This window comes from Peromyscus maniculatus, chromosome 9 (assembly GCF_049852395.1).
Source record: "Peromyscus maniculatus bairdii isolate BWxNUB_F1_BW_parent chromosome 9, HU_Pman_BW_mat_3.1, whole genome shotgun sequence".
Lineage (NCBI taxonomy): Eukaryota > Metazoa > Chordata > Mammalia > Rodentia > Cricetidae > Peromyscus > Peromyscus maniculatus.
Genome location: NC_134860.1, coordinates 40,286,407 through 40,305,019, shown reverse-complemented (window position 1 = coordinate 40,305,019; position 18,613 = coordinate 40,286,407). Strand labels below are relative to the sequence as shown.

The window sequence follows — 18,613 nt, the reverse complement described above, 5'->3', positions numbered from 1 at the left end:
ATCATATAAGGAGTTTTAAATGATGATGTTAGATGGCATTTCTGCATAGGAAAAAGAAACAGTCAAAAAGCTAGGCAAAAATATGTGTACTACATTCATAGAATGAATTTGTTTAATGCATACATCAATGAGGAAAAGACGAAGGCCTAAACAGGAAAAGGACATGAACAGAAAGTTCTTATGAGCAGAACAAACATTTTAAATTCAACTGTGTTTCCATTAGAGATAAAATTTCCACCCATAATGAGATGCTGTGATCTCCATCAGGATGAGAGGACCTCAAGGGAATACATGAAAGGCATCTTCTTTACTGTTGACCATAGAGCCACTTGAGAGGGTGGTGGACCTTATCTTTCAAGTTGCAAAGCAGATGCCCTTTACCTCACTAATTGTATTTACAGGAATCTATTCTACAGATGTAATCACCCATGAGACGAAACACTGTTTAACAATTACAGTACCTACCAGAGTCAAAAGCCTGGCTAGTTGGGTACATGGGTGCAGCTGCTGGAATTCTCCAGCTGTTCTCTGAGACAGGCTGCTCTGTACTGATAGAACAGTTCCAAATGCACTGGTAAATAAAGAATGAGGTACAGTGTAACACGTAATGTGATTAGTTCTCTGGAACAGTATAGAGTATTTGTTTCTGGTGATGGGGACCAGGAATCAGAGATGTAGGAGACATCCTTTCGCTATGAGTCCTTCTATACAGTTTGATTTTTTCACCAAATGATGGCACATGCCTACAGTCCCAGCATTTGGGGGGTAGGAGCAAGTGTGATCACAACAAATTGAAAACCAGCCTGGTCTACATAGTGAGTTCTAGCCAGTCAGGGATACACAGCAAGACCCTACCTCAAAAATAACATTTCAGAATTAAAAAAAGTAAATACAGTTCAGCACAATCGTTCTGATCCTCTTAGCCTGCTACTAATGCCAAGCTAATTCTTCCTCAGGTAGCTGCCCTGCATGACCTCTTTTGGTCTGGGGACCCTGCTGCCTGAGGACAGTCTCACTGTAGGAACCTGGAATATTTCTTCCATTCCTCAGCCACTTCCTGAACTTGTTTTGTCCTACTTTATAATAGTCTATGGGAGTGGTTCTCAACTTCCCCAATACAGTTTAAACTTCCATTTAATACAGTTTCTCATGTTGTGGTGACCCCAACCTTAAAATTATTTTGTTGCGCCAGGCAATGGTGGTACATACCGTTAATCCCAGCACTCAGGAGGCAGAGGCAGGAGGATATCTGTGAGTCAAAGCCAGTCTGGCCTACAGAGTAAGTTCCAGGACAGCCAGAACTACACAGAGAAACCCTGTCTTAAAAAAACACAAAACAACAAAAAAATTATCTTGTTACTACTTCATAACTAATTTTGCTACTGTTATGAATCGTAATATAAATATCTGATGTGGGGCTGGAGCCACAGGTTGAGAACTGCTGGTCTGTGGTAAATGCACAGTGTCAGCTGGCCTCCCCTCCCCCAGCCCCAGGCTGTTGATAGTTCCCTTAGAGAAGCAGATAGCAGCTTGGCTCCCTGGGAATTCCTGCTTATAGGCATAGAGTCTCCATTAGAACCCCAGAGGACTTCCGCTCTATTTCAGTCCTCACCTTCCTTTTGTGGGGCACTAAGACAGGGTGCGGATAAAAGAAGGAATCCAGTCTCTTCTACTGAGAACTCCCCTCCTTCCCAAGGCAGCTTCAGGTGCTCCATTTGCTGGGTGCGGAGGAGGGCGGAGCGGGCACACCATGCACACTTGTGAGTGTAAAGGAAATGGTGGGGCTCAGGGAAGAATAATCGTGAAATCTTTCCCTCTTGCTTCTATTCCAGGGAAGAGGGATTTCATGGAAACAAGTCAGAAGCAGCTACAGAGAAACAGAAATTAGGGTACCCTCCCATTGCTCCATTTTACTGCATGAAAGAGGATGTCCTTGCTTATGTTTTTGACAACGTGTGGAGCAAGGTTGTGGGCTGTATGGAGCAGTTGACACGTAGTCACTGGGAGGGATTTGCTTCTGGTAAGGATCCTAATGAAACCAATGTGAAAAATAATTATTTACGATTTACAAATCCCAGTCAGTCTTTTTGTGTGTGACTGTGGTGCTGGCCAAACCCAGGACCCTGTGTGTGCTAGGCAGACACCACCACCAGGTTACAAGACAGCCCTTTTTTATTTTTTATTTTGAGACAGGGTCTCACTGAATTACTCAGACAGGCCTTGAACTTGTGATCCTCTTGCTTCAGCCTCTCAAGCTGCTGGTATTACAGGCCTGTGCTACCAGGTCTGACTCTAAGAAGTCAAGGCTATATGCTTTATTAGTATAGTTCCTGGGTATGAGAGATAGCAGAAACCAATGTTTTTTCTATCTTCCCACACATCACAACACTTCTGACACCAAATGTGTAGGAGTATTCCCACACATACTTAATAGATTCTGCCATGGAGTCTCACACACCATCTGAGTGTGCTATGCTTGAATTCTTACACTACCTGGAAGATAGCTTTATATCCCACAAGGGCTCAGTTCCACAGCCTATTCCACTTCATACCTCACATGACACTTGGAAGCCTCAGGTGGTGACCTGTACTTCTATCCCAAAATTAGAATTCATGGGACTCTTCCTTAGGTTTGATTAACTTGCTAAAATGGTGCACAGGACTCGGGGAGAGACTTAGGCTTGCTGGCTTAGGAAGATTACTGCAAAGGATGTGGATGAACAGCCCAACAAGAGATGCATAGGACAGTGTAGGAGGAGGGAAGGGTTAGCCACACCGCCCTCCAAGTACCTGAGTAGTTGGGAAGGTCTTCTGAAGAAGACGTTTGTTTGGGTTTTCATAAAGTCCTCCTTGTGTAAGCAGGACTGATGAAGTAATGGGCCATCGATGATGAACTCAAGCCTCAGCTCCTCTCTTCACAAAAGTCAAGAGTATGGCTAAAACTTCAAACATGGTCACATTGTTGGTTCCTCCTGGCAGTTACTGCTCCTCCTCACACCCATCCTGAAATTATTCAGACTCTCCCAACCATCTGCCATCTTCTCAGAAAGACACTGCTGCTTTGAAGATTCCAAGAGTTTTAGGAGCTGTGTGCCAGAAACTAGGTAGATACCAAATATGCTTTGTATATTATATCAAAGTGAGTCTGATTAATGGTGGCGTTTCAGAGAGAAACTAGCAGAGAACTTAGTAAATATCTGAGAATGGATGGGGCAGTAATGAGGCCTCATCTATGGTCATCAGATAGAGCTTGTACTTTCTCCTCCAACATATCTGTGAGAAAAACCATGTAAGTGGCATGTGCTTCTTAGACTGTAACAGTGAAGAGTAATTAACACAGAGATACTTCACATCAAGTGTAAAATTTGGTAAGTCCTGTTCTATGTACATACCATGAAGCCTTCACTACAGTCAGTACTGTGAACATCCATCACTCCCAATAATTGATACCCTTTATAAACCCTCCCTTCTGTTGTTATGTGTTGCATCTATTACCAAAAGATGCTTCTGAAAGAAGCCAGACAGAGTGTGTGGTGGTTTGAATGAAAATGGCCCCCATAGGCTCATAGGGAGTGGCATTATTTGAAAGGATTAGGACATGTGGCCTTGTTGGAGTAAGTATAGACTTGTTAGAGGAAATATGTCATTGGGGGTGTGCTTTGAAGTTTCAAATGCTCAAGCCAGGTACAGTGTTACACTCTCTTCCTGCTGCCTACTGATGCCAATGTAGAAGTCTTAGCTACCTCTCCAACACCATGCCTGCCTACACACTGCCATGTTTCCCACCATGACAATAATGGACTAAACCTCTGAACCTGTATGACAGCCCCAATTAAATGTTTTCCTTTATAAGATTTGTCATGGTTATGATGTCTCTTCACAACAATGAAACCCTAACTAAGACAGAAGTTGGTACCAGAGACTGGGGTATTGCTGTGAAAGGCCTGACCATGCTTTTGTTTAGAGGAATATGGACTTTGGGACTTTGGATTAGGAAAGCAGATGAGTGCTTTCAGTGGGGCTTAGTGGGCCTCCTAGTAGGAGCATGGAGGACAGCGGTGCTGAGGGTGATTTGAACTGTGGGGGCCTGGATCAAGAGGGTTCAGAGGAGAAGAATATTTATATGTGGCCTAGAGATCATTCTTGTAACATTTTGGTGAAGAATGTATGTGGCTGCTTTCTTAAAAAAAAAAAAAATGTGCCTGAGACTAAATTGAAGAGTTGTGGATTAAGAGCTTTGGCAGAGGAGATTCCCAGACAGCCTAGTATTGACTGTGTTCATGTGGTTATTAGTGACCTCCTTATGCAGATCAATAATGAAAAGGAGCAAGCTAAGCAAGGAAATATACAAAATATACAGTTTGAGGAGAAAAGGAGCTCCAGGAAGTATAAACAGATTAAAGAAAAGCCTGATGTTAAGTGGAATAAAGGGAGTGGTGACCTCAGAGCAAGACCCCACCCAGCTAAGCTTCCAGTTTGTGAAAAGGAATTAAAGAAAAGCCCAGCACTTGGGAGGCAGAGCAGGTGGACTTCTGAGTTCTAGGCCAGCCTGGTTAAAGGATACCATCAACTACAGAAAGCTAGTAAATGTATTTGAATGAAGAGACCATATTCTAGTCCCAGCAAGCAGGAGAACTGGACAGCTTAGGCTGCATGGTTCTGGCCTTAGAGTCAAGAAGCAACTAAGGAAAGCTGCTGAGGCCAGGCATGTGTCAGGGGTGTCCCTGAATGGAGGCTTAGGCCATTGCATGAAGCTGTGAAAGTGAAGCCTAGATTGCCTTGGAGATCCCAAGATGTTATAGATGCCAAGTCATAGGAGAGCTGCTAATAGGGAGTGAAACCAGTCCAAGAGAAAGAAGTGTGTTACATTCAAAAAGCTGAAAGGAGTTGGCGATCTGAAGAGGACTTTGACATCAGACATGGAAATTCGGAGTTTGCCCAGCTGGTTTTTGGTCTTGCTTTGGTCCAGTATTTCCTCACTGTGCTCCCTTTCCTTCCTTTTGGAATGCTGATGGATATCCTGTGCCATTGTAGGCTGGAAGTATGTGATCTGCTTTTTCATTTTGACTTTACAGGTGTTAGAGTAAGAGATGACCATGAGTATCAGAGACTTTGAACTAAGAATAGTGTGGAGACTGTGATAGACTGAATGGGAACTTTTTTTTTTTTTTTTTTTGGTTTTTCGAGACAGGGTTTCTCTGTGTAGCTTTGCGCCTTTCCTGGAGCTCACTTGGTAGCCCAGGCTGGCCTCGAACTCACAGAGATCCGCCTGGCTCTGCCTCCCGAGTGCTGGGATTAAAGGCGTGCGCCACCACCGCCCGGCTTCTGAATGGGAACTTTTGAAGTGGGACTGAATATAGTTTTGTATTATGATATGGCTACAGGCCTAAGGGGGCCAGGAAGTGCATTGTAGTGGTTTGAATGAAAATGAACCCCATAGGCTCATTATTTAAAGGGATTAGAACACGTGGCCTTGTTGGAGTAGGTGTAGCCTGGTTAGAAGTGTGTCACTGGGTGGGGTTTGAGATTTCAAAAGCTCAAGCCAGGCCCAGTGTCACACTTTCCTCCTGACACCTGCTGACGCAGATAGAAGTCTCAGCTACCTTCTCAGCTACCTCTCCAGCATCAGGCCTGCCTAACACTGCCATGTTTCCTGCCATGACAATAATGGACTAAACCTCTGAACCTGTAAGGCAGCCCCAATTAAATGTTTTCTTTGTAAGAGTTGCTGTGATCATTGTGTCTGTTCACAGCAGTAGAACACTTGAGACAGAGTACACCATCTCGCTCCATTTACATAGCCATCCACTCAAACTGCAGGGACAGACAGCAGATCACTCACTGTGTCGGCTCTTCCATCTCAGCATAATGATTTTAGATTTATCCATCTCCCTTTGTGTGTCTAATTCCTTTCATTCCTGGATATTAGTTCATGAAACCACATTTTATCAATTTACCTACTGATGGACATTGGAATTGCTTCCCACTTGAGCTATTAACAAACACTAATGTACAAGAATTTAGGGGTATGTATTTCCATTTCTCTAGGCAAATTCTTAATATTAGAATGACTGGGTTGTATGGGTTATATGATTCAATATATAAAGATTTTGTTATAAATTATATGTTTTTCTTTTTTGTTGTTGTTTTTTTTTGTTGTTGTTTGTTTTTTCGAGACAGAGTTTCTCTGTGTAGTTTTGGTGCCTGTCCTGGATCTCGCTCTCTAGACCAGGCTGGCCTCGAACTCACAGAGATCCACCTGCCTCTGCCTCCCAAGTGCCGGGATTAATGGCATGTGCCACTGCCACCCAGTGTGTTTTTCTTTATCACTCGAATTATTCTAGACCTTACAGCTTTAAATAATACATACTGTTGTCTCACACATTTGCGAGTCAGAAGGCCTGGGACAGCTTAGCATGTCGTTTGTTTAGGGTCTCACAAGACCAAGGTCAAGGTATTGGCCACTGCTGGGTTTTTATATGGAGGCTAAGCTAGGACAAGGTCCAGTTCTCCTGTGTGTTCCAGAAGTCGATGGGTCCTTGTGACTGTGGTTTTCATGGCAGCTTTATTTTTCAAAGTTAGCCAGTCTAAAACAGTGAAGGAGCAGTTTATGTCTAATAGCATCAGATGACTGAACTAGACTGAAGTGGGCTGGAGAGACAGCTCAGCCGTTACAAACAGTGGCTGCTCTTCCAGTGAGGACCTAGGTTCGATTCCCAGCACTCACCTGGCAGCTGACAACTCTCTATAACTCCAGTTCAGGGGATCTGACACCCTCTTCTAGACTCCACAGGCACTGCATGCACATTATGCATGGACACAAAAGAAGAAATAAATAATAGCTTCATGTTTCTAATTACCCTTTTATACTGCCAGTTTCCTATTTTACTAAAAACGTTTAGAGATAAAATGAATTGAAAAACGCCATATGAAATTACAGAAGACCAAGACCTGAAGAAACAGGAAAGAGCCTGTGTTTGTGGATTGGAAGACCTACTGTTAAGATGGCAGCACCTCCAAGTAGATCTGTAGGTTCAGTGCAGTCCCTATCAAAATTCCAACTGCCCCAGCTAGAGATGTGATCACAGGTGTAGTAGAGTGCTTGACCTTTCTATGCAAAGTCTACAAAAGAGAAAAAAGACCGAATGAAGTCAGCTGCATGTCTTGTAGAAATGGGGCCAGCAGATCCTGAAAGTCACCTGCAGGGCCTCAACAGCAAAAGCAAGAGTGAAAATGAACAAAGCTAGAGAACTAACTTCCTGATGTTAAAACCCTAAAACACTGCCTTCTCCAGACTAGCAGAGGACAGGTACATCAGCACAGTAAAAACGACAACAACAAACCACAACAGTTTCCATAGGGCAGCCAAGATCAGTCAGTTGGGTGAATCTTTCCAATAAATACAGCTAGAATCAACTCAGATGCAGGTGAAATAGGCCAGTGAAATGGCTCAGTGGCTAAGGGCGCTTGCCCATCAGATCCAACAACCTGAGTCAGTGGTGGACCCGATACAGAAAGAGGAAAGAAAGTCTAACAAGTTGTCCTCTGAGTTCCATAGCACGCAGTGGCGTATGTACAGCTGCACACATGCCAATAAGTGATGAATGTAAACATTTTAAATAAAAAACTTATTCTCAAAAATGAATCACAAACTAAATTTGAGTGAAAACTAGGAAAATCTCAGAAGGAAGTGTATAATAAATGCATTAGGGCATCAAAAGTATTCATAACAGAAAAAAGTAAGTTGGGTTTCATCAAAATTAAAAAGTTTGAAAAAAAATTAAAAAGTTGGTACATCAAGAGACATTCTCAGGATTGTGAAAGACCACACATAGAACAAAATAATTGTAATCATATACCAGAGGAGATAAAAAAAACTACAACTTAAAAAAGAAAGGCCATACAGCCCAATTTTTAAAACTGAGCAAATGCCTTTAATAGATATTTCTTCAAAAACAATCTATAAATGGTCAAAAGTCACATGAAAAGATGATGTACATCAATTAATCATTAGGGGAATTCATTCAGATTTAAATAAGAGATGTTTTTGCTAAAATGTAGTGAATCCTTTTTGTGTGTGTGTGTGTGTTTTGTTTTGTGTTTGGTTTTTCAAGACAGGGTTTCTCTGTGTAACAGCCCTAGCTGTCCTGGAACTTGCTTTGTAGAACAGGCTGGCCTCAAATTCACAGAGATCCACCTGCCTCTTGCCTCCCGGGTGCTGGGATTGAAGGCGTGCCCCTGCACACCGGCGTGAATCCTGTTTTTGAAGGCAAACAAATAGGGAAAGTTTGCAGAAACTGGAGCCCTCATGAATTGCTGGTGCAAATGTAAGTTGTACAGCCATTGTGGAAAGTTCCTAAAATATTAAACACAAAATTACTGTGTGACCCAGAAACTCCTCTACAAAGTATATTACCAAGAAAACTGAAAACAGTTTACACAAGAACTGCTTGCATGTTCATAATAGTAGTATCAGAAATAGACCCAAAATGGCAACTCAGGTGTCCATCAGCTAATGAAATAAACACAATTTTGATATATGCATGTGTTATGAACTAAATTGTGTGCCCTCTAAAATTCCTGTGTTGAAGCTATAATCCTGGATGTGCTTTTGGGGCATTTAGGGAGGTACTTAAGCTTATATGTGGCCGGGGGTAGCAGCACTCTGAATCAGTAGGTTCCTTGTAAGAAGATGAAGAAACACCAGAGATCTTTATCTTTCTACACATACACAGAGAAGAGGCCAAATGAGAAGTAGCAAAGCAGGTGGCCATCTACAAGCCAGAAAAAGAAGCCTTATGAGAGCCCAGCCCTGAAGGCATCTTGATTTTGGACCCCAGAACTGTGAGAATATAAGTGTCTATTGTGTACACTACCCAGACTGTTATTTTGCTAAAGCAGCCCTGACAGACTAATACACCATACAGTAGAATACTATTCATCATAAAAAGGAATTACATAGTGAACCATTATTACAACATGGATGAACCTTGAAAATATACCAAATGAAAGGAGACAGACATAGAAGGCCACTTACAGTATTAATGTACTGTTTAATTCATATAAAATACCCCAAGCAAACAAAACCACAGATACAAATTCATTTAACAGTTGCCAAAGGAGTGAGGAAGGGGCTTGGAGTGATAAGAATTTTCTGAAATGACACTGTGGTGAAGATTGTACAACCCTGAGCACACTTTAAAACTGGCATACACTTTAAAGTGGTTTATGAATCTTACCTCATGACAAAAAACTTGTAAACAAACAAACAAAAAAAACTTCTAGTCTGGGGCTGGGGAGGTAGCTCAGTGGTTAAGAGCATTTACTGCCCTTGCAAAAATTTCAGGTCCCAGTAGCCACATTGTGGTTGGTTGAAAATCTTCTGTAACTAGTTCCCGGGGATCTGATGCCCTCTTCTGGCCTCCAAGAGTACTGCATGCATGTGGTGCACATACATTCATGTAGGCAAACACTCAAACACATAAAATAAGAAATTACTAAAATCCTATAAACATTCTTTGTACACAGATCTTCTAGTTATTCTTTTTGTGTTTAAATTTTTCTCTATTCTTTCAACAGTTTACCTCCCAGTACATTAAAGATATTGTCTGTGCTCCTCTCCTTTGTGTTACTTCTAACAAGAAGCCTGATGTCATCTTATATATATATATGTTTTTCTCTTCTGGCCTGGAACCATCTGTCTAGACAAGGCTGACTTCCAACTTACAGAGATCTACCTGTCTCTGTCTCCCTGGACCCGGGATTAAGGCACACATCACCACACTCAGCCTCCAGCTACTTGTAATATTTTCTCCTTATTTCTGGTTTAATGCAATTGATGATGTGCTTTGATGCAGTTTTCTTCCTGTTTCTTTTGGGTGGAGGTGACTGGATTTCCTCTCTGGCGACACAGGAAACTTCCTTTGGAGTTTTCAGCCATGCCTTCCCTTCACATGCATTTGTTTCTCATTGTCTATCAGAACTCTGGTTATTCATTGGGTCCGTCCAATCCCAGAGCCCTCAGATAACTTGGGCTTTAAAAACCTTTTTCTTAAATTCTCCTCTCTGAAAAGCTTACACCACCCTGGGTATGTGTACAACTGTACTTTTCTTATGTCTGGCTGTCTATAATAGCCTCTGTCTCTTTCCTCTCTCCTTAGTATCCATGCTTAAATCTATATTAATAAAGTTGTTATTTTTAATAAACGACAGCCTTGCTTCAGATTTCTTTTTTCCTCTTTATTTTAGTATGGATAATTTATGTTGTGCCTTCATATTAATCAGTCTCTTCTGTGATGTTAAGTATACTACTAAGTTTATTCACTATATTTTTCATCTCAGCCATTGTGAACTCAAAGTATTATCTGTATGGCCTTTATACTTCCTTGCCCCCATTTAGTGTTGTGAAAAAGTAGAGTAATGATGGGTGTTTAATCACACGCCTGTAATGCCAACACTCTAGGCTGAGGTAGAAGGAGTCTAAGTTCAAGACCAACCTGGGCTACATAGTGAGATCCTGACCAGTAGAATAACTTGGAACCCGTTCCTGACTTTGGCTTTGCTTACTTTGCCCTATTCATTGTGAGTAGCACTTTCCTGTCCCGTATCTCTGAGGTTTTGATCTTGGAAACCAACTTAGGTAATTGCAAAGCACGTCTCGTTAGTTTATATCTTCAGGATTTACTCTTTTATTACCAGTATCCGTTGTCTTGAAAGCCAATGTATTGTGGCTTTCCCAAGCCGGGTATGGTGGTGTACACCTTTACTCTCAGTGGTTGGGAGGTAGAGACAGGAGGATCTCTGTGAATTCAGACCAGCTGGGGATACAAAGTGAGACCCTGTCTCAAAATATATATATATAAGAATAGATTAATACCTTTTATACCCTTCTGCATGTTTTCTTTCAACATGAATGTTAGATTGTGATGTTTGCTTCTAACAGTTTTTCTTTTTGTTGTTGTATAGTATTCATTATTTCTACTCATCATGACTGAGTAGTTTATGTTTTCTGCATAGAGTGCTGTTAGGAACATCTTCATGTGTCTTTTGGGGGAACATGAACACTGGGTATATATTTGCATAGAATTGGTAGGTCATGTGATAAACTATACCAATGTCAGTGGCATCTCCCCCAAATTGTTCTCATGTGACTTCACATGTGTGCACTCTCTCAGCTGTTGTGAGTTCCAGTTGTCCAGCCTTCGCTGTGTCTGCTGTTGTCTATGTATTCCCTTCTGAAACCCAAGAGAACAGGACTGACGCTCCTCGTTAAAATGACCTGGTCAGGCCAGTGAGAGGGATCAGCAGTAAAGATGCCTGTATGCAAGCCTGCTGACCTTGGTTCCATCCCCCAATCTCATGAGGTGGCAAGAAAGAGCTGATTCCTTAAAGTTGCTCTCTGACCTCCACACATAAGCCTTGGCACATTTGTGCCTGCTGGCACATGCATGCCTGCCAGCACATGCTCATGCTCCATCACACACACACCCTAGACACACAATTAAAAAACAAAAATCAACTGGTTAGCTTGTAGTGGTGTGCACCTATAATCTTAGCACTTGGTGGAGGAAGGAGGATGAGGAATTGAAGGTCAGTCTAGGCTACCTAAAACCCTGTTTCTAAAAACCTAAATTAATTAATTAATAAAATACAATGAGGTGGTTATTTTTTTAAATGAGGGTTTGAAGCTAGAACAAATGTTAAGTACAGGGCTGAAGAGACACTCAGCAGTTAAGAGGCCTTGCTCTTGCAAAGGACCTAGGTTTGACTCCCAGCACACACATGGTGACTTACAACCATCTATAACTCCAGTTCCAGGGGATCCGACATCCTCTGATTATCCTTTCTTTTTTTTGATTATTTTTATTTTTATGTGTACAAGTATTTGTCTGCATGTGTGTCTGTGCACCATGTGTGTGCGGTGCCTGCAGGGTCCAGGAAGGTGTGGTGTGGACCCTGAGACTGGAGTTACAGACAGTTGGGAACCATCACGTGGGTAATGGGAATCAAACTTGGGTCCTTTAGAAGAGCAGCCAGCACTCTTAACCTGCTTTTTTTGTTTGTTGGTTTGGTTTTTTGAGACAGGGTTTCTCTGTGTAGCACTGGCTGTCCTGGATCTCACTCTGTAGCCCAGGCTGGCCTCAAACTCAGAGATCCACCTGCATCTGCCACCCAAGTGCTGGGATTAAAGGTGTGTGCCACCACTGCCGCCCAGCTTAACCTGCTTTCTGATACACCCCAGGATCACCTGCCTGGAGGTGACACCATCCACAGTGAGCTGGGCCCTCCCACATCAAGCATTAGTCAAGAAAATGCCACACAGTTGTGGTGATAGGCCAGTCAGATGAAGGTTGTCCCTCAACCGAGTGTCAGGTTTGTGTTGACGGAAAAACTAACCAGCACAGAAGCCAACCTGCAATTTAGTCATGTGACATCCTGTTAGGCTTTAAACTGAGAATGTCCCCAGTATGCCTCTTTCACAAATGCAGAGGTCTAAAAAGGGCCTCTTCCTCCCAGGAGCCTCAGCATTGGCTGTGCACAGAACTTACACTCTGCAGTCCTCACGCGATGCACCTTGGGCCATCAGTGCAAAAGAGACACAAAACTAACTCGAGCTCTCAGAGGCTACACTCCTTACGTTTGCGGTCATTTTAATTCTAAATCAAGATGGTTTTTGAAATCAAAATTAGGAAGAAAATACTTAGCTTTAAATCATTATCATGATTTTAACCCTGATTTGCTAATGGGGAAACAAGCTTCACTGCTAATTGTTTCTGAAAAGTGAGTGTACGATCTCTGAATTAGACAGTAAACCGGATGATGGTAATGGCAATGATTTAGAGACTATGAAGACTACAAGAGTTCATATTGTTTCATTGAGAAACATGATTTATCCTCCAGTTCATTTTCAATTGTTCTTAATGATAAAAAGCTCAAAAATTGTGGTGGTGAGGCTCAAAGGGTAAAGGAGCTTGCTGCCAAGCCTGACAAGCTGAGTTCGATCCCCCGAACCCAGTTGGTGGAGGAGCAAGCTGTCAAGGTGTCCTCTGACCTCCATACGTGCATCATAGCACATACACACACATACAAATAAATAAATGTGATACAAAAATTTTAGTCCCAGTTCCCCATGGGACTAAAATGTAATTTGGCAGTTATGACAATAGTGCTTCAAACAATCTTGCATATTTCATGTCATGCATATGTAAAGCTTTCTCTGTGCTTACCAAAGAGTAGTAGGTTGGTCACTGTTGACTAGACAATTACCCAAAGCGATGGTGAGTCTGTATTCCTACTGCCTAGACACAGGTTCCTGTGCTGAATCTTGTCACTGCTGTTCTTCAGGCTTTCATTTTTTGGGTGTGTAAAAGGATGTTTTGTGCATTTTTTTAAATTAAGTTATAATTTGTATACAGAAAAAGAAAACATCCTTTTATGTTTTTTTTTTTTCCTTTTTTGAGGCAGGGTGTCTCTGTGTAGCACTGGCTGTCCTGGATCTCGCTCTGTAGACCAGGCTGGCCAGACTGGCCTCGAACTCACAGAGATCCTCCTGCCTCTGCCTCCCCAGGGTTGGGATTAAAGGGGTGTGCCACCACTGCCTGGCAGATTTTTCCTTTAGATTTATTTTTATTCGTGGTATGTGTGTCTGTGTGTGTGTCTGTGTGTGTGTGTCTGTATGTGTGTCGGTGTGTGTGTGTCGGTGTGTGTGTGTGTGTGTGTGTGAGAGAGAGAGAGAGAGAGAGAGAGAGAGAGAGAGAGAGAGAGAGAGAGAGAGAGAGAGAGAGAGAGCGCTGGTGCCGAAGAGGCCCAAGGAGGCTATGGGGACCCTTAGAGCTGTCGTTTCAGATGGCTGTAAGCTGCCTGATGTGGGGCTGGAACCAAACTCTGGTCCTCGTAGAGAACAGCCAGCATTCCTAACTTCGAGCCGTCTCTGCAGCCCCAGATTTCTCTCCTAGTTCACCTTTCTTTAACCTTCTGACAAAGCTTCAATTTCAGTTTAGAGGCTTCTGTAGATTTATTGTGTTCTTTAAAATTTTTCTTCTTTTCATATTTTGCACTTACTCATAGTTTCAGGTTTAGAAAAATCTTAGCTTTACATTCAATGTCTGTCTGTCCCAGAGCTAACAGTGCTGTCCCACTTGTTCTTTTTCAGGGGCTGGATCTCCGTGTAGAAAATAGGATTTCTAGTGGTTTCTAGTTTCAGTGCATTGTCCACGGCAGTGGTTCTCACCTTTCCTAATGCTTCAGTCCTTTAAACAGTTCCTCAGGTTGTGGTAACCCCCAACCTTAAAGTTATTTTTGTTGCTACTTCATAACTAGTTTTGCTACTGTTATGAATCATAATGTAAATATCTGAATGCAGGATATCTGATGTGCGACCCCTGTGAAAGGGTTGTTAGACCACCAAGGGTCGAGACCCACAGGTTTCTGGGCACTGAGGTCAGGATCGATGACCTGAAGGTTCTGGAATTCTAGAGTAGTCACTAGCAATGTGTGGCTCTTTAACTTGAAAAATCGTGTTCCACAGTCACAGTAGCCACATTTTAAGTGTCCCATGGTGTCATCTCTGTGGCCACCACACTGGGCAGCACTGATGTAAAACATTTCCATCCATTCCAAAGGTTCCGTCATAGATCTTTGCTTTTCCTTCTGCTTGGCACCACCAGCCGTCATCAGCCGGGAAACCACTTTAAACTGAGCTCTCAGCCTGAGGGCTTGTAACTGTGTCGGTGCGTGCCGCTGAGCTGCAGAAGTGAGCGAAGCCTTTCTAGAGACTGCTAGCTGTCAGGGAGAGTGTCTCAGTTCTGTCAACAGAAGATAGCTCTGGATAATGGACCCTGTTCCTTTGCTCAGATGATGAGAGTAACGTTGAAATTACCAGACTGGATTCCGGAAGTCCCTGTGTGCTGAACGAACAGCATCCTTTGGTCTTACCTCGAATGCCGCAGTCCAAGGTGCTGTCCATCACCTCAAATCCGGTAAGCCCCAGAGCAGATCGTGAGAACCAAGGACTGCTTTTGCAGAGGAAGCTTGCTCGGGTGTTTGCTTTGGTTGTATTATTTCTGGCAAGGTTCATAACAACATAGTCATATTGTTATGTTAAGAGATGGTTTCACTGTATAGCCCAGGCTGGCTTCAGACTCACTGTATAGCCCAGGCCAACCTTGAACTCATAATCCCCCTGCCTCAGCTTCTCAAGTGCTGGGATTACAGGTGTATGCCACCTCTTCCAGAAAGAGGAAGGAAAGTATTCTATGGCAAAAGATGATTAAAGGGCACCAAATGATGGCTAGCTCAAATTGGTAATATTAGAACTAGGATTAACTCTTTATAAAGCCTTTGGAATTTAAGTTATTCAGTGGGAATTAGGGAGAGATGCACCCCATAGTTCCAGCTACTCAGAAGGCTGGCATAGGAAGATGACTTGAGCCCCCCATTCCAAGGCCAGCCTGGGCAATACAGAGACACTGTCATAAAAAAAAATTTAAATCAAAAATAAAAAAATAAAGAGCAATGAATGATCGAGAACCAGTGCTCTGGGGCTGGAGAGAGATGGCTCAGGGGTTAAGAGCACTGACTGCTCTTCCAGAGGACCTGGGTTCAATTCCTAGCATCACATGGCAGCTCACAACTGTCTATAACTCCAGTTCTGAGGCTCTGACACCCTTGCATAGACATACATTTAGGCAAAACACCAATGTACATAAAGTAAATAAATCTTTTTTTTTAAAAAAAAGAAAGAAATGGCAGTCCTTTAAAAAGAAGAAGAAGAAGAACCACCAGCACTCTAGGCTAGTGAAAGATGAGTGTGCAGAGGTCAGGATCATGTGCTGATGAAAAAGATCAGTTCTTTGCACTTACTTTTTTCTACTGTTCGTGACTTTACTATCTCGGTCTTCTTTTTTCTTGTAAGCAATAATAATGCTCCCCCCCCCCCGCCCCCTGTGAGAGTGGCCATTAATTTCCATCTGTGTGGATCAGCTGTCGCTTAGAAATACAGAACAAGGCCGGGCGTTGGTGGCGCACGCCTTTAATCCCAGCACTCGGGAGGCAGAGCCAGGCGGATCTTTGTGAGTTCGAGGCCAGCCTGGGCTACCAAGTGAGTTCCAGGAAAGGCGCAAAGCTACACAGAGAAACCCTGTCTCGAAAAACCAAAAAAAAAAAAAAAAAAAAAAGAAATACAGAACAAAGAAAATAGCCCTGTTCTCTTGACAGTGCACTTTGCGGGCTACTGGCCAGCTTCTAATAGTGAAGACACAAGGCTGGGGTGGGGGTGTATAAAATAACCTCACTGGAGACACTGACATTGCAAACTTAGCAAATGGAGCGGGTGTCTTCACCAACCGATGTCTACTTTTGACACATAGATGAGTTTCTGTCAAGCAAGTGGTCACCAGCCAAATGTGAATGGCCTCTTGGTTCACGGGATGCCGCTACAGCCAAGGAACCTCTCTCTGATGGACAAGCTCCTGTAAGAAGCTCGGCTTTTCATTCCCTGGAGAGCACATTGAGTAGAATGTGAGAAACAGGAAGAAGGACTGAGGTTAGGGGGACTGTAGCAACAGGACTCAGAGTCGGCTCTGAGGTTGCATGCTCAGGAAGTCTGATGAGGGAAAATGGGTTTCTTTTGGGTTCTGTTTTCAGTGACGGACCACCTTCAGAGAATGGAGAGATCAGGTCTGGGGACTGACTCAAAGGTCACCTAGTAAAGGATGGTAGTTGAACTCAGCCAGACAGGAAAGGAGGAGACAGAAGAAAACCCTGAGCTGAAGTCCACCCCACCCTCTTCTTCTGGTTTTCAAGACAGGGTTTCTCTGTGTAGCCCTGGTTGTCCTGGAACTCGCTCTGTAGACCAGACTGGTCTTGAACTCACAGAGATCAGCCTGCCTCTGCTTCCCAAATGCTGGGATTAAAGGTGTGCGTCACCACGCCCTGCTAAGTCCATGTCTTTTTAATTAGAAAAAAGAAGACATGAGTGAGTGGTTACTTAGGAAGACCAGAAAGATCTGTAAGTCTCAGGGGCCAGAGCTTGGGCATTCTCCTTTCAAATCCTCCAAACACCAAGGCCCTGGCTTCAGTCCAGGCCTGACAGGCTGAGCAGCCAAGTGGCAGAGGTGGGCTGCTCAGTTCTTTCACTCTTCACTCCATTTTGTCCCTAGCTGTCTTAGAATCAGCAGACTTCCCAGTATCTTCGTAAAACAAACAAGAACCAAACAGAACCAAGCCCACTGCCATATCTGAAGCGCAGCATTAGACATGTTTGTCTGAAGGCTTATGGGAGACGTGCATCCCTCAGTTGTTTATGCATGTGGGGATCTGCTCCGTTCTTCCTACCCTGGGCAGCATGTGGCAGGGACCCTTGCCTTGTCCCCAGCTTCAAGGCCTCCAGGACTGAACTGTACTCCTGTAGGTTCCAATTAGCTCACCACTTTAAAGGCTTATTTGTTTTGTTTTGTTTTTTTGAGTCGGGGTTTTGCTGTGTAGCTTTGGAGCCTGTCCTGGATCTCACTCTATAGACCAGGCTGACCTCAAACTCACAGAGATCCGCCTGGCTCTGCTTCCCAAGTGCTAGGATTAAAGGTGTGCACCACCACCGCCTGGCTAAAGGCTTATTTTTGTTAGTATATATGAATGTTTTGCTTCCACATATGTGTGTGTACCATGTGTATGCAGTGTCCATGGAGCCCAGAAGAAGGTATTAGATTCCCCAAAACTTAGCTGCTATTTCAGTATCAAGTGAGAACCACACTGGTGCCTCAGATCTACCCTGAGGACATTTCCTCAGCTCAGAAAGTGCTTCGAATATTGTAGGATCTGAATGGGAAGCACTAAGTGCCTGTCGGCCTCGCCTCCCCACAACCGAACAAGGGACTGTGTGGCAAGTGGATCCCATTCTAGTAAGTTAGGATGGAAACGGGTCATTGTCAGGTACACACCTATAATCCGAGCACTTGAGAGGCCAGGCAGAAGGATCTCAGATTCCACCCTGGCCCAGGCTAGCTAACAAGCCCCCATCTCAAAAACAGCCTCTCATGCCCAACTCCCGGATAGCCTCCGCAGGCCACTTTCTCTGTTCTTTCCTGAATGTCTTAGGCTAAGGCTTTTTACCCTGAGCCTTGTCCTCCTTTACACTGTGGTTTTCATTGTGGGTTTCTGATTTGGCCACTAGAGATCTTGATGACAAGCTACTTATGAGGCCTGGCTCCAGTTCCGTCCTTTCAAACAGAAATTGGCCAAACCGAGCCCTGGAGCTCAGTACGTCATCTTTGTCATATACAGTGCAGTCCGCCAGGAGACGCAACCCCCCACCACGCACCCTTCATCCCATCAGCACAAGCCACTCACGCGCCGGGACGCCATGGCCTGCAGAAGAAATCCTCAGAGGATCCCGAGTGTAGGTTTCAAAAGCCCAATTTCTGAAACTGGTAAAACTAGTACCAATAGTTATGGGAATATTAAAAGAGAATGAGTTTGAATATAAGATTGAAGCTATGCCTAGAAACTAATAATTAAGTAGTCACACAATGGATTGTCTGAGTTTAAAGCCAATTCAATTTTTTTATTTAAGTTTTAGTGAAATTCAAATGTTGGGTGAGATCATCCGGTTGATTCT

General features: G+C 43.4%; 1 protein-coding gene across 10 annotated transcripts in view; it reads left to right on the top strand.

Annotated features, from left to right (window-relative positions):
• Window positions 1-18,613, top strand: part of Fam149b1 (family with sequence similarity 149 member B1) — a 40,850-nt gene that overhangs the window by 16,711 nt on the left and 5,526 nt on the right. For 4 of the 10 annotated variants that reach the window (XM_006984811.4, XM_076544734.1, XM_076544735.1 and 1 more), the window contains 4 exons: window positions 1,833-2,020; window positions 14,854-14,978; window positions 16,368-16,471; window positions 18,170-18,394. In XM_006984811.4, coding sequence (XP_006984873.1) covers window positions 1,833-2,020; window positions 14,854-14,978; window positions 16,368-16,471; window positions 18,170-18,394 — 642 coding nt within the window. Of the gene's footprint in view, window positions 1-1,832; window positions 2,021-2,862; window positions 3,024-9,579; window positions 9,737-14,666; window positions 14,979-16,367; window positions 16,472-18,169; window positions 18,395-18,613 lie in introns of those variants that run through there. The other 6 variants (XM_076544733.1, XM_042284691.2, XR_013042327.1 and 3 more) reach the window with 5 other exon arrangements.